The sequence below is a fragment of the Eubalaena glacialis genome, chromosome 3 (assembly GCF_028564815.1).
Source record: "Eubalaena glacialis isolate mEubGla1 chromosome 3, mEubGla1.1.hap2.+ XY, whole genome shotgun sequence".
NCBI classification, from domain to species: domain Eukaryota; kingdom Metazoa; phylum Chordata; class Mammalia; order Artiodactyla; family Balaenidae; genus Eubalaena; species Eubalaena glacialis.
Window position 1 is genome coordinate 93628855 of NC_083718.1, and position 14939 is coordinate 93643793.

Sequence of the window (14939 nt, forward strand, 5' to 3'; positions counted from 1 at the left end):
TCAGCACCTTGGAGGGGAAGTGTGTTTATGTGAATAAACTATGTACTTGTCAAAAGGCATTTAATTTTAAGAAATTTGGCTTTAAATGCCAGTTTAAGAAGTATTTAACAAAGTAAATCACAGTATACACTGAACATGCATCCTGCCAGTATAGTAATAATAACTTATTAATTCACAGGAAGTGTTTTATCTGACTTACACCCCTGAAGATGTTGAAGGGAACGTTCAGCTGGAAACTGGAGATAAAATAAACTTTGTAATTGATAACAATAAACAGTAAGTTCTTTTTTCCCACCTAAGTGGTTTTTTTTTTTTTTTTTTTCCTTTTACAATAAATTTGAAGCAAGTCAAAAACCTAACTTGTAAATCTGGATAATTTTCATGATCTTTTAAATTTTTATTCATCAGCTAAGCATTTGAGCATCAGTTCTATGACAGGCACTATGCAGGGTGTCAGAGATAGGAGGATAATTAAAACATGGTCAGAACTTTCAAGGAACTATTCTAGAGATCAGTGAAGGTTTTGCCATAGCAGCAGTGCTTGAGGTAAGCTTTAAGACGAGGAAGTCACTAGGGAGATGAGAAAATCATTCTGGATAGAGGAAGTATCATTTGGGGGAAGAGGCCAAAAGTTGGAATTGATTAAATTGACTGGATCATGGAAAGATGAAGTTTGAACTTTATTCGTTAGTCACAGGTGTCTTTGAAGGATTTTAAATGGGGAAGTGTGATTGGTTTCTATTGTTGGAAGTGGTGGAGATGGTAGGCTTTTGGAGAGTAGGGATGCTATAGACTAGAGGCAGAGTTATGAGAATATGAAAGATGAGAGTCTAGTATAGACAGGCCAGGGATGTTTGGGTATAAAAGTCAAGTCACATTGAGAAGATAAAATCACGAAGTTTTATAACTTTTTAGATAGAGGTGTGTATTAGAACTCTAAGGGAAGGGGAGGCCCAAATGCTATTTTTCTGGCTTGGGCTACTGGGCAGATAATGATACCATTAACTGGACTAAGGAGGTACAGCAGAAAGTATTAAGGGTAGGAGAAGAATTGTGCTTATTTTGGCATTTTGAATTTGAGGTGTCTGTGGGGGAAGATACTGAATATGTAGTTGCATATATAGATCTGAACAAGCTAGTTATGGGCAGGAGATAGAGCTGTTGAATTCATTGGCATAAGCAGTTAAGGAAAGTGTAGTTAAGAAAGCCCAGGGATAATTATTTTTATTTTGGAGTGGGAGAAACAGATACAAGTACAGAAGGAAGTTAAAAACAGGAGAAAGTGCTGGGAATGGACTTTGAATGGCAGTACAGAAAGAAAAGTCCCAAGAGTGTGCAGAATTATTAGCCTTGAACCTTACCTCTTCTAAGACTAGAAGGAATCGAATTGAGTTGTAGATTGATACTAGTAGTGCTAGTCTGAGGCCTCAATTTAATGTCAAGTTAGGAAACTTGGGAATAGGGCTTGAGTTTGAGGTGGATGGGGAGCCAATGAAAGGGCTTTATTTAATCTTAATAAGTTCTTGAATGTGCTAAGAACTTGTACTAAATATTTTATGTACAGTTGTTAATCCTCAGAACAGCCTCATCTGGTAAGTTTCTTCATCTGTAAAATGAGGTATGTTCTCATAAAGTAACTTGCCTAAAGTCATACAGCTTTTAAATTGACGTTTGAATCCCAGTCTGGCTCTAAATAAAGCCTTTTCGCTGTAGTAAGTTGCAAGAGCAAATAGGATTTTTCCAGTGTCTTTGTTAGTCTGTTAAATTTTTGAAATTAAAAAAGCACAATTGGGCGACAATTTGTCCATGAAGAATTAAGGGAAGTAATTAGTTGGTCTGCAGATCTTATAAACAACACCAACAAACACTACTGCATCTTACACTGTATGTGCCATCTTTAAAACGAAATCTGATTTACATTGCTGCTATAGCAATATGTGATGTCTGTTTTCAATGGAGGTGAACGTCACTTTTTTTTTTTTTAATTAAATTTATTTATTTATGGCTGTGTTGGGTCTTCGTTGCAGTGGCGGGCTTCTCATTGCGGTGGCTTCTCTCGTTGCAGAGCACGGGCTCTAGGCTCGTGGGCTTCAGTAGTTGTGGCACACGGGCTTAGTTGCTCCATGGCATGTGGGATCTTCCTGGACCAGGGCTCGAACCCCTGTCCCCTGCATTGGCAGGCGGATTCTTAACCACTGGGCCACCAGGGAAGTCCTGAACGTCACTTTTCTAAAGCATAGCAAATATCTCCTATAATCACTGCATTTACTCATGTTTCTTTTATGACTGTTTAATCAGAAATAATTGATGGGATAGCTACTAAATTCAGTATTCATTGCAAACAGGACCATCTCTTATTTATCTCTTTATCCCCTGTACCTTTGTTTGCAGCATATAATACCTACTCAGTGTTTGTTCACATAATGGCCTTTCTAAAACTTTAGCATTCCCCATCTGGTTGCAACCAATTTGTGGCCTTATTTCAGGAGTCTGAGAGAGAAACGATGACATGTATGTGTGCCCAATTTAAAAGGCTAGGGAGTTTGGGCAAAACTCCTTTGCATATGAAGCCATATGAAAAGGATTATGTATTATAAAACCTTATATTACTGATGATACAGAATTCTTGAGGCTTCAGAAAACTAGTTTATTGTTTCTCTAAACTCATCATGTCTAACCAAGCCAATGCATTTTTCACCCCTCTTTGGTCCCCACCGTCCCCACCCGATTCTTTTGTTCTAGTACTGGTGCTGTAAGTGCTCGTAATATTATGCTGTTGAAAAAGAAACAAGCTCGCTGTCAGGGAGTAGTTTGTGCCATGAAGGTAAGTGTCGATCATATTTGAGAAACTTTAGTTTTTTCTTTGACCGCTTTAAGTCTTTCAAACCCAAGCCTTTTGTTTTTCCTCTTTATCTTTCCTTTAAAAATATTTAATTGTTAACGTCAGAAGTAATCTCTTAAAATTCCTTAGTTACTTATTATGTTCTTTAAAATGGGCCATTTAATTGATGATATTAATATTAGACTTTACCAAGTAATATTGTTTCCAGTGGCGTATAATTTTATGAAAAGGCTTATTGATTGTAAATTGTAATCATAAATATGTGCACTGAATAGTACATAATATTCCTGCTGTTTCTTCATGTTTGTTTGGCTTTAGGATGCGTTTGGCTTTATTGAAAGAGGTGATGTTGTAAAGGAGATATTCTTTCACTATAGTGAATTTAAGGGTGACTTAGAAACCTTGCAGCCTGGAGATGACGTGGAATTCACAATCAAGGACAGAAATGTAAGATAGTTGAATAACTTGATCTTTGGCCTTCTTTTAAGATAAGTAGTGAGTTAAAATTTTAGGAAACACTTAAAGTGACATGGTTCCCCTCGCCCTCTCCACTCCCTTCTGATTTAGGGTAAAGAAGTTGCAACAGATGTCAGACTATTGCCTCAAGGAACAGTCATTTTTGAAGATATCAGCATTGAACATTTTGAAGGAACTGTAACCAAAGTTATCCCAAAAGTACCCAGTAAAAACCAGGTAAATAGTGTTTTTTCAGAAGAGTCATCTTATGCCTCATCAGTAATAGAATAATACGGTATGGTATACAGAAGTTTCATTACTTTCAATTAATGTAATTTTGTGACAGTGGAGCAATTAAATATTTAATGTGTGTAATTAAACTAAATAAGAAACCATCGGTACATCCATGAATATGTTTTTCTTTTCGTTTTTTTTTTTGTTTTTTTTTTTTAAACTGGGTGATATGGAGAAGGGGGCAAAAAAAATGCTGGTTAGATTGGGAAAAAATTCATGTGTGCGTGCGTGCATCCCAGTTTGGTTTTTTTTCCTGTTGTTGGTGGGTGGGGGTGGGGTGGGGTGAAGAGATGAGACCAGTGGTGTCATTACTAAGGAAATGTAGAACATAAAAGACTGAAATTCTTTTCCTTAAATAAAATCTCTCAGTATCAGAGTGCAGGATCTTAATTGCAGTATCATGATTTTATGGTTGTGTCATGTGACCATAGAACACAAACCTTTCAAATTGGACTTACGTTATCAGCACCTTTTTTTCCTTTAGGGAGCTGTTATAAATAACATGGGTTTGCTGTGTGTTCTTCTTGTTTGACTTAGAACTAGGAAGGGTGAGAAATCTCCAGCTAAAATAGTTTTTCCTTTTCATCAGAATGACCCATTGCCAGGACGCATCAAAGTTGATTTTGTGATTCCTAAAGAACTTCCCTTTGGAGACAAAGATACGAAATCCAAGGTGACCCTGCTGGAAGGCGACCATGTTAGGTTTAATATTTCAACAGACCGTCGTGACAAATTAGAACGAGCAACCAACATAGAAGTTCTATCAAATACATTTCAGTTCACTAATGAAGCCAGAGAAATGGTAAGTGTTGGATATTATTAGATACGTACCCAATCTTGGAGGCGGCAGGGCAATGTTATAGTCAAGTTTGTAATATGGTATTGAAAATTCTTTTGAGTTTTGACAGTATTGGGCAATTACCTTATTAAGGTGATTGAGAACACAGTCACTTGAGTCAATCTGGGTTTGACACTTAGCTCTGCCAGTTACCTTGAAATAGATGTGAGAAAATTTTAGAATTAAGATCTGGAGAGGATGATTTCTAAGGTCTTTTGAGAGTCAGTGATTCTCTGGCCCTTAAATATGAAGACTGAGAAGATTTAAGTTCATCATTGTAGAAAGTAGATCTTTCCAGACTGTTCCATAAAATGTTTAGTAAACACTAGGTTAAACAAAGTAGGTTTTGTTTCTTTCGTTTTTACAGCAGGACTTTGCAAATTCTTTTCAGCGAATATATGTCTGGAAATGATAGATGCCAGAATTGTTGCCGAAACATATTTTACAAGTTCCGTTTTCGTGAATTAACTTTATCAGATGTAATTTACATTTACTTCTGTTTGGAGTCATAACATCTACAGTATATCTCAGTGTTGTCAGTAGAACTGGATACATTCAATGAAAATTCAAGTTTCTTGAAACTTCTTAACTGTTAGGAGAACTGATCTTGTTGGACATCTGCAGTGTGCTTTAAACTTTAATGCATGTTTAGTTTCTTAGATCTGTGTTGCTTTACAGTATGGAGTACATTGTTGAATAGCTTGCTTACCATCAGGGTATAGCAAGGATTAAATGTCAGAGTATTGTTTAGGCTATATTCAAAACTGATTATACAATAATCATCTCTGTAATATGTAAATATGCAATGTGTAAGTCATTGGTGGGTTGATAATTGTATTTTAGTAAGTATTTGAGTACTTGCCATGTGCCAGTTACTCTGGATATAATGCCCTTACAGAGCTGATAATTTAGTATGAAGGAAAAAAAACATGAGGATAGAACTTCATATATTTTATTTTTCAGACCTAAATCTTAAGTCCTCCTGTGCCTAAACTCACAAATTTTTGAGGTAGAGATTAGAGAGTTGCCTTTAGTTGACTTCTGAGGTATTTGGAGTATTGTTCTGTAGATTTTTAATTTCTGGAAGTTACAGTGTCATAAAGCTTCGGCATTATTTGGAATCCTGGTTTTTGCCACTTACTAGCTGTGTGCTTTGGGCAAATCGCTTAACCTCTTTCAACCTCAGTTTCCTCTCCTTGTAAAACAATATTTTTCACAGAATTGAAAATTAAATGGAGTATGTTGTATGCATTTACTTTAAAAATGATAATTTTTCTAGTGCGTATTGGCCAAGGAGTAGCATCTGGGGAGTCTCAGGCAATTGCTTAGAGATCAATTTACTTTATTGAAATCAATGAGTTTGTATTTAAGTGGAAAAATTTAAATGTGGGTACAAAATTTGGCTATTTAATACAGAGAATTCCTAATGAATTTAACTTGATGATACTTCCAAACTTGAATGCTGTTGTCTTGACAGTCTTCACAGCCAGTGAAAGTAATGTTTTGGTTTCAGGGTGTAATTGCTGCCATGAGAGATGGTTTTGGTTTCATCAAGTGTGTGGATCGTGATGCTCGTATGTTCTTCCACTTCAGTGAAATTCTGGATGGGAACCAGCTCCATATTGCAGATGAAGTAGAGTTTACTGTGGTTCCTGTGAGTAGTTTTTGAGAAAAGTATGGGAGGTTTTCTTGATCCTTCCTTTTTTGGTTTTAAAGTTACTTTTGTTTATCATTTGTAGGATATGCTCTCTGCCCAAAGAAATCATGCTATTAGGATTAAAAAACTTCCCAAGGGCACGGTTTCGTTCCACTCCCATTCAGATCATCGTTTTCTGGGCACCGTAGAAAAAGAAGCCACTTTTTCCAATCCTAAAACCACTAGCCCAAATAAAGGCAAAGAAAAGGTAAGTTTTAATCAAAATGATTTTTGCAGTTCTTTATTCCTCTTCTGCTTAAAGGCAACCACTGTCCCCACAATAATGGAGTATTGTCTCTTTCAGAATTCCCTGTAATATTAACAGTGAACTAATCTAAAGCAAGGTTTTTAATCTCATCAATATTAACATTTTGAGCTGGATAATTCTTTGGGTGGGAGGAGGTGGGGACCTGTTCTTTGCATTTGGGGATGTTTAGCAGCATCCCTGGCCCACTAGAGGCCAGTATCTCTTCTTCTTCCCATGTACAACAGCCAGACATGTCTCCAGAATCTGCCAGATGTCCCCTAATCACCCCCAGTTTAGCATTGCTCATCTAAAATGATAGTACTTGTCATCCAAGCAATTTAAAACTTTGAAATTTTGGTAGACTCAGTTCACACATTTGAACTCCATTTATTGAAAAATCCACTAAATCCGGAAATATGAAGCTATCCATAAGATGGCCTCTGCTCTTAAGTAAATAACAAGAATTGTATAGAAGCAGGTGATTCAAACAATGTTAAATGCTGCTATAAAAGGTCAATGAGAGAGCTTTGGCAAAAATTAATTCTAAACTGGCAGGATCTGGGATGGTTTCACTAAGGCATTGACATTTAATAGGTGGAGATAAATGAGGAAAGGATATTCCTCACTGAATAGAGGTACAGATGAGAAAAATTCAGGGTTTCTTTATAAAACACTAATTAGTTTAACAGGAAGATAGGGCTTCTTTTTGGGAGGGGGAGGTGATTTCTGATTGGCCGTGAAAACTGAAGAATAGGCATGTTGTCAGTAAGCGCTCCCTCCTCAACATTAAAATTAGGTTAAAACTTTAAGACCAAATTAGGCAGACTGAGTCAGCCCTGGGTTAAAAGGCAAGACCATCTATTATTCATACGAAAAATACATATTTTAGAGAACCCTAGATAGGAAATTTCTACAGCTGTACCAGTTCTTTGGCTCAGGAGTCTGTAATAATTGCAGTTGTGCTTATATTGTTTTTTTTGGTGGTTGTTCTTGATTCTTTTCATTGTTTTCTGACTGTATTTCTTTAGGAGGCTGAGGATGGTATTATTGCTTATGATGATTGTGGGGTGAAATTGACTATTGCTTTTCAAGCCAAGGATGTGGAAGGATCTAATTCTCCTCAGATAGGAGACAAGGCAAGATAATTCTGCTTATTTGAGAGAGGAGGGAGGGTTAAAGGTTATCATCTTTATCATAAATCCTGAAAAATGGTTTCTTTAAATTTTATCAAGTTTTGCTAACATTCTTTTGTGCTTACAAGTTTAATATATGAACATCTTCCTATTTAAAAGCAGCTTATTCAATAAGAACAGGGTCTAGCAAGCTTTTTGTTAAAGCTTTTTGAGGAATTAGAATTTAAGCATTAGATATGTCAAAAGCAATTACCTTATATAAAATTAATAATATTGGTAAGAAAGTTAAAACAGTCACTGAAGCATTATCAGAATAACATCACGCCAAAGGTTTTTATATTGCTGTTCATTTTTGTCATACTTAGTGTGTCTGGTTTTCCAATTGACCTCCTTTAGAGAAATTAAGAATCTAATACACACTGGAGAGCAAAACTTGATCCTTGTGAAAAGTGGAATGAGAAGTAGAAGTGATAGTTCTGGTTCCATCAGAGTATTTATAAAAAGGATATTTAGAGTGGAAAGCAAGGTCTGGGGGAGTTGTCATTTCCACTTGGCGTGAAACCGGACATGATATTAATGAGTGCTGTTATTTTCCACAGGTTGAATTTAGTATTAGTGACAAACAGAGGCCTGGACAGCAGATTGCAACTTGTGTGCGACTCTTAGGTCGTAATTCCAACTCCAAGAGGCTCTTGGGTTATGTGGCAACTTTGAAGGATAATTTTGGATTTATCGAAACAGCCAATCATGATAAGGAAATCTTTTTCCATTACAGGTGAGGAATGCCTTTTAGGAACTTAGAGCTTACAATCCATTCTTTGGTTTTGGAGTCAAAAACATTAGTATTGGGTAGTTATGTATTTTTTAATCTCAGATTTCGTATTGGTGAAATTTTGGCAATATATAAGGTTAACTGTCTACCTCTGTAGAGAAAACATGTGGTCAAAAGATACAGAAAGACCTGTACCTGCCTTGAACATTGGATAGGAGCCTTTCTGCTTCAGTAAAAGAATACAGTTTTATGTGTTGCTACCAGAGAGTTGTATATTTGATTTGGTGTTATAGTATAGTATAGTGGTTAAGAGCATGGGCTCTTAGAACCGTACAGTTCCAGTTTGAATCCAGGCTCTGCCACTTAGTACCTGTGTAAGTTTTATCGAATGAAAATAACTTCCTGTCATCTTAGTTTCGTTATCTTGAAGCTGAGGATAATGGTACCTCTTCATAGGATGTTTCTGAAGATTATATGAGTCAGTGCTTAAAACAGTATCCCGCTTAAGTAAGCACACCATGAATATTATAATAGAAGAAATAAAGGCTACTTGCTACTGTTGATGTTTGTGGTAAATGCTTATTCAAATGTCATTTCCTTCCCCTCCCCTGCAGTGAGTTCTCTGGTGATGTTGATAGCCTGGAACTGGGGGACATGGTCGAGTACAGCTTGTCCAAAGGAAAAGGCAACAAAGTCAGTGCAGAAAAAGTGAACAAAACACACTCAGGTAGTGAATTGTGACTTCTGATTATTAGGCCTATGTTTTGAGTAGGAGGGTGAGGGGTAGGGTGGGAGAGGGAGAGAAAAGCCTATTGTTCTAGATCAATGTTTCTTCAGGTGTGATCCCCAGATCCAGCAGCATCACCTGGCCACTTGTTAGAAATACAAGTTGTCTGACCCCACCCCAGACCTACCAAAACTTTGGAGATGGGCAGTCTGTTTTAACAAATCCTTCAGGTGGTTCTGATGAACACTGAAGTTTGAGAACCATTGTTCTAGATTTTCTAGGTCATTTGCTTTGAGTTTATTATCAGTTCAATATCTCTTTTTAAAAATAACCCCAAGGTAATAAATCTCCATGGGATTGGGGGGGGAGGCATTCCTCTAGAAGACAGTTTTGGAGAAGAATGAGTTTAAATGTGAAGAATAATGACAACTTAAGGAAATCATTGCTATTTAGGATCTTTGACTTTTAAAAGGCCTACAACTTACTTTTTTGGCTTTCGTGTAAACTCACCAAATAACTTTTTCTTGGTGTTATTCTAGAGAAATGGGAGCTAAGAATGTTCATTCAGTTTAATAAGTAAGTGTTTTAGAAACTGGGGGTACAGCAGTGAAGAAATAAGACAGATTGGCAAAAAAGATGAGTGAAATATCGGATCTAGTATGTTCAGAAAGATATTAAGATAAAATAAATTGGGGAAGTATATAAGTATTGGGGTTAGCAATACTTGTAGAGACCAAGGAAAGCCTCACTAAAAAGGTGATATTTGGTCATGTGGAAAAGGTGAGAGAGCAAGACATGTTTAAATATGTATACTTATTAAGTCTTTAAACATCTTTATTTTAATAGTAGTTTAGAAGTATTGCATTTCAGGACTAGCAGGAAACCAGCCAACCCTCTGTTAACGTTTGTTCTGTTAATGTTGGCTTTTTTTTTTTTTTCTTCGGTCCTGTGCAATAGAGTTTAAATAAAATTGTTGAGGGAGAGGTATACGTGCTTTTGTTTTGTAGTGAATGGCATTACTGAGGAAGCTGATCCCACCATCTACTCTGGTAAAGTCATTCGCCCCTTGAGGAGTGTCGATCCAACACAGACTGAGTACCAAGGAATGATTGAGATCATGGACGAAGGTAAGAGCATCGCTATCAGATTGTTTTGAAATTTGCCTTACCTTCAGATGAGTGCGTCGAAGATTTTAAAATATGGTAGGGTGGCAGTTGTTTTCAGACTCCTTAAAAACTGAATCAAGGAAAAGTGATTTTATTCCCACAATACTTGGTTTTTATTTTTTATATCCCTTGGAAATGAGATCAGCCTGGGTTTATGTTGTGAACAAATGACTGCTGTAGAGCATATGGCTGATATGTGAGCTACTAATGCTGAGTTATACTGAAATAGACTGAGAACAAAATCTCACACTAAAAATATGCATTTAATGTTTGATAATCAGACATTCAAGTTGGCTGGGTTTAGTACAACTTTGCAGTTTTCCTCTATTATTCACTGGTTATTTACATCAGTATTAACAAAATTTCCTAGTAACTGTTGAATTCTATAAACATTTTTGCCTCCTATAAAAGTTTACTATATCTATTACTTAATAGCCAGGATTCCATGGGGATCCTACTACATTTCTCTAGGTCACGGCTCCCTACATTTTCATTTCCTGTCTTTTTCTCCCTATCTTTGACAACTCCCTGAGTCCTGGTGTCATCCCTTACCCCAAACAATTAACGCCAGAAAGACCAACTTTGTGCATAAAATAAGTTTGCAGTAGAAATGGTAGTAGGGAACACTGGTGATTAATACAGCAGAATTACCATAATGATGGGGTTGATGAGAGGATTTGAAATTCTAACCAAAGACGATAGCTTGGCTTACAAAGGGAATAAATCTTGTGTTCATCTAGGAGTCATAGGAGAACATAAAGTGGGGAAGAGAAGGTCATTTGAGAGAAGGAAATGAGCCTTGATGAACATGTTCCTTTACTACATGAGGTTCTTAGGAATTTCTGTTTTTAATAGAACCAGTAGCCTAATACACACATCTCCAAATATGAATTGACTTTATAGCAAGTCAGTCTTAAACTAATGCCAGGGTGACACCATATCCTTAAAAGGGCCACAAGGGTATGGGCAACTAACTTAAACTCATGAGATAATATCAAAGTGCCCCATTTCCTCCTCTGTATCATGCACCCTTTTATTTACTTTTGCATTCCCAACCCCCAATCCACTTATTCTTCAACACTGGCTATTTGATAGTCTAAAAGCAAGGTTTTGTGGAAAAGGAAACTTTCCTGAAATCTCTAAGCCTAGAGTTTTCTGCGGCTAGAAAGGTCACTTTTCCCCACTTGGTGGTGAGAACAGCTCTTTTATTTAGGAATACAACTAACCCAATATAAGACCATGGGTTTTAGAGCTGGACAGACCTAGATCTGAATACCAGCTCTTCCACTTCTAGCTGTACAACCTAAGACAAATTAATTAAATCTTTACCAGCTTAGTTTCTTTGGGTTTTTTTTTTTTTTTTTTTTTTGGTTTTGGTTTTGTTTTTTTTATTTATCTTATTTTTGGCTGCTTTGGGTCTTCGTTGCTGCGCGTGGGCTTTCTCTAGGTGAGGCGAGCGGGGGCTACTCTTCGTTGCGGTGCACGAGCTTCTCATTGCGGTGGCTTTTCTTTGAGGAGCACGGGCTCTAGGCACGCGGGCTTCAGTAGTTGCGGCTCACGGGCTCTAGAGCGCAGGCTCAGTAGTTGTGGCACACGGGCTTAGTTGCTCCACGGCATGTGGAATCTTCCCGGACCAGGGCTCGAACTTGTGTCCCCTGCATTGGCAGGCAGATTCTTAACCACTGCGCCACCAGGGAAGCCCCAGTTTCTTCATTTTTAAAATGAGGATAATATCTTCAACCTCAGAATGCTCTATAAAGATTAAATATGCATAAGAATAAGTGTTTAATAAATGGTGGTTACTGCTAGTACCACTAAGTCAGTCTAGCTGTCTTTAGTATTTCTGCATGACTTGATCTATTGGAAATCTCTCCTCAAAGTTTTTAGTTCCCGTAAGTTTGAGAAGAAAATCTTCACTTACCCCTACAATCATCAAGAGAATGATTAAAAGCATTCCCAGTTTTGAAGCTTCGTCTTCCATCTAATGTTTTTCTCCTCTTTTCCGCCTTCGTTGATTCAGTGAATTCACCATCCAGGTGAACTGATAGGCAACTGGATGGACTCTTTGGCCTGGTTTTTATCCATAGCCTGCACTGACCTCCAGCCAACATTTTACTCTAGGGCAGAGCTCAGCAAATATGATAGCTTGTTTTTATAAATAAAGTTTTCTTGAAACACAACCAAGACTGTTTGTTACATACTGTCTTTGATTGCTTTCTCACTGCAACAGCAAAGTTGAGTCATCATGACAGAGACAGGATCCTACAAGACTAAAATATTTACTATCTGGCCCTTTAAGAAAAAGTGTGCTGGGCCCTGATCTAGAAGAAAGGTGCCTGTAGGTTTGAGGGAGCCACAATCAGAACAAAGAAAGGAGGTGGAATGCCAAGAAATGATTTATCTATTTTGTGTTTTTGCCTGTGCCTGGCTTGTTTAATGCCCAGTCGGGTATGGATCAGAAATGTTTTTGACTGGCTCATATTGTGAACTTGGGAAGAAGATAATCCAGTGGATCATGTTAGCAACCCATAGAGCTTTAAAAGCTCAAAGGTAATGAGATTGTGAGTGCTAGTGTTTTTTTTTTTTTCCTCCATAAATGTGGTTTAAAACTGTTCATTAGCTAGTAAGGTGATAATGAGCTACAAGCTCTCATTTGTTTTTGTGGTAGTATTTAGCATTCAGGATTTTATTGGCGCTTTAAAGTAGAATTTCTTAGGTATAAAAAAAATCTTCTTAGTGAATATATTTTTAGCAAATTAAAAATTCATTAGGACCATCAGCAGAGGGCTGTTGTGAAATATTAGCTTTTAGACTTTGTACCTGTTTCTCCTTACAGGGGATATGAAAGGTGAGGTCTATCCATTTGGCATAGTTGGGATGGCCAACAAAGGGGATTGCCTACAGAAAGGGGAGAGCGTCAAGTTCCAGTTGTGTGTCCTGGGCCAAAATGCACAGACTATGGCCTACAACATCACACCCCTGCGTAGGGCCACAGTGGAATGTGTGAAAGATCAGGTAAGTGGTTATATCTCTTGATCTGAATTTGATCCTTTTATGAGTTGGTAACCAAATAGTAACCAAAACCTTGAAAATTTTTCAGCCAAGGGGGAACCATCAACATTCATTTGGTTTTTATTTCCACTTTACCCCCCTTTTCAGTGATTTGAAGTAGCTTATTAAAAACACAGAGAAAACCGCATGGAAAGAAAAAACGGCAATAGTAGCAAAAGGAAAGTAAGAGTAGTATTAATAGCTAACACAATGGGGAAAATAAGTTTGGAGTGAGATTTCCAGAATAGAAAGACTGTAATGTTTTTCATACTTGCGCTCAGAGCTTCTTTTGCAGACCACACAAAGAAAGAAACCATGTGTAGAAGTGTTCATAAAATAAGCTTCGGGCAAACAAAACTATTCCTGGTACTTAAGTCTCAAGGAAATCTCTGAGTCCTCAGGACATTTTTTGGTATCAGTACAGTGACTATAACATTTTGTATGGCTGTTTCTAAAATACCATAACCCAGCTTAATAATTTTGGGAGGGATCAAAACAATGCATATGTTCAAGTAACAGCTTCCTAATGATTTTGCTTAATTCGAAAGCTTAGTTCATACAATATATGTAGGCACAAGGTAACCTTTCTTTGTTTCTCAGGCTATGATAGAGTGGATGGCAGTGGTTTCAAAGATACATTTCTTCCCTGACAAGTTTTGCAGACCCATATGCTGTTGTTATAGCCCAGGCAGCGAGCATCAGCACTGACGCCACATTTTATAAACCCCTACTAGCTAGGGGCAAATTGTGCTTCATTCAAAGTGAGTTTCTTTTCCCTGCTGTGTGGTATGTCTTTTTTATGCTGTCTTTTTAAAATTTCAGTTTGGCTTCATTAACTATGAAGTAGGAGATAGCAAGAAGCTCTTTTTCCATGTGAAAGAAGTTCAGGATGGCATTGAGCTACAGGCAGGAGATGAGGTGGAATTCTCAGTGATTTTTAATCAGCGCACTGGCAAGTGCAGTGCTTGTAATGTTTGGCGAGTCTGGTGAGTTCTTTGTTGTTGTTGATTAGTAACCTCCCTGGACTGTCTCTTTCGTAATCTCTGCTTTATCATATTTTTTCACTTTTCCATCACTGCTTTTTTTTTTTTATCCTCTTCTGCCACTTTCTGGTTATTTCTTCATTGTCTAAATTTTGTAGTTTAGCATTTCTGGCACTATGTTTTTGTTTTGTTTTAATAACAAAATAGCATGAGAGGAGCTGGGAGTCTCTGGAAATATTTCTTCATATTTTCCTTTTCTAATGTTTTTCCATACCTGCTACATTGTTTTATGTGTTTGTGGAACTGGTCTTCTGATTGCAGACCAGTCTAGGGATGACCCTCACCCAAATGATTCTTCCAGCTCCTAAGCAGTAATAAACATTGAGTTCAGAATAAAAACATAAACTTGTCTGCCCTGTCTTGCTAGTTAGTTAGTTGGCTAGGTGAGGCAAGAGTCTCCCCTCATTAAAACTGAGTCATTTGGGTAGTTAGGTAGAAGACACACTCCTCTGCATGTACTTTTCTTCCCACCAAGTGTTGCTTCTTCTCACCTCTTGACTTTGTTACAGCGAGGGCCCCAAGGCTGTTGCAGCTCCACGACCTGATAGGTTGGTCAATCGCTTGAAGAACATCACCCTGGATGATGCCAGTGCTCCTCGCCTAATGGTTCTTCGTCAGCCAAGGGGACCAGATAACTCAATGGTATGAGGGCATACAAGGTTTTGGGCGGATGG

The 14939-nt window shown here is 37.5% G+C and overlaps 1 protein-coding gene across 2 annotated transcripts in view; it reads left to right on the forward strand.

Annotated features, from left to right (window-relative positions):
• Positions 1 to 14939, forward strand: part of CSDE1 (cold shock domain containing E1) — a 36146-nt gene that overhangs the window by 19556 nt on the left and 1651 nt on the right. For both annotated transcript variants that reach the window (XM_061183649.1, XM_061183651.1), the window contains 14 exons: positions 179 to 276; positions 2743 to 2824; positions 3161 to 3289; positions 3410 to 3535; positions 4182 to 4394; positions 5944 to 6084; positions 6170 to 6334; positions 7402 to 7509; positions 8106 to 8281; positions 8893 to 9005; positions 10013 to 10132; positions 13008 to 13186; positions 14045 to 14208; positions 14775 to 14907. In XM_061183649.1, the coding sequence (XP_061039632.1) occupies positions 179 to 276; positions 2743 to 2824; positions 3161 to 3289; positions 3410 to 3535; positions 4182 to 4394; positions 5944 to 6084; positions 6170 to 6334; positions 7402 to 7509; positions 8106 to 8281; positions 8893 to 9005; positions 10013 to 10132; positions 13008 to 13186; positions 14045 to 14208; positions 14775 to 14907 (1947 nt within the window). The remainder of the gene's footprint in view (positions 1 to 178; positions 277 to 2742; positions 2825 to 3160; positions 3290 to 3409; positions 3536 to 4181; positions 4395 to 5943; positions 6085 to 6169; positions 6335 to 7401; positions 7510 to 8105; positions 8282 to 8892; positions 9006 to 10012; positions 10133 to 13007; positions 13187 to 14044; positions 14209 to 14774; positions 14908 to 14939) is intronic.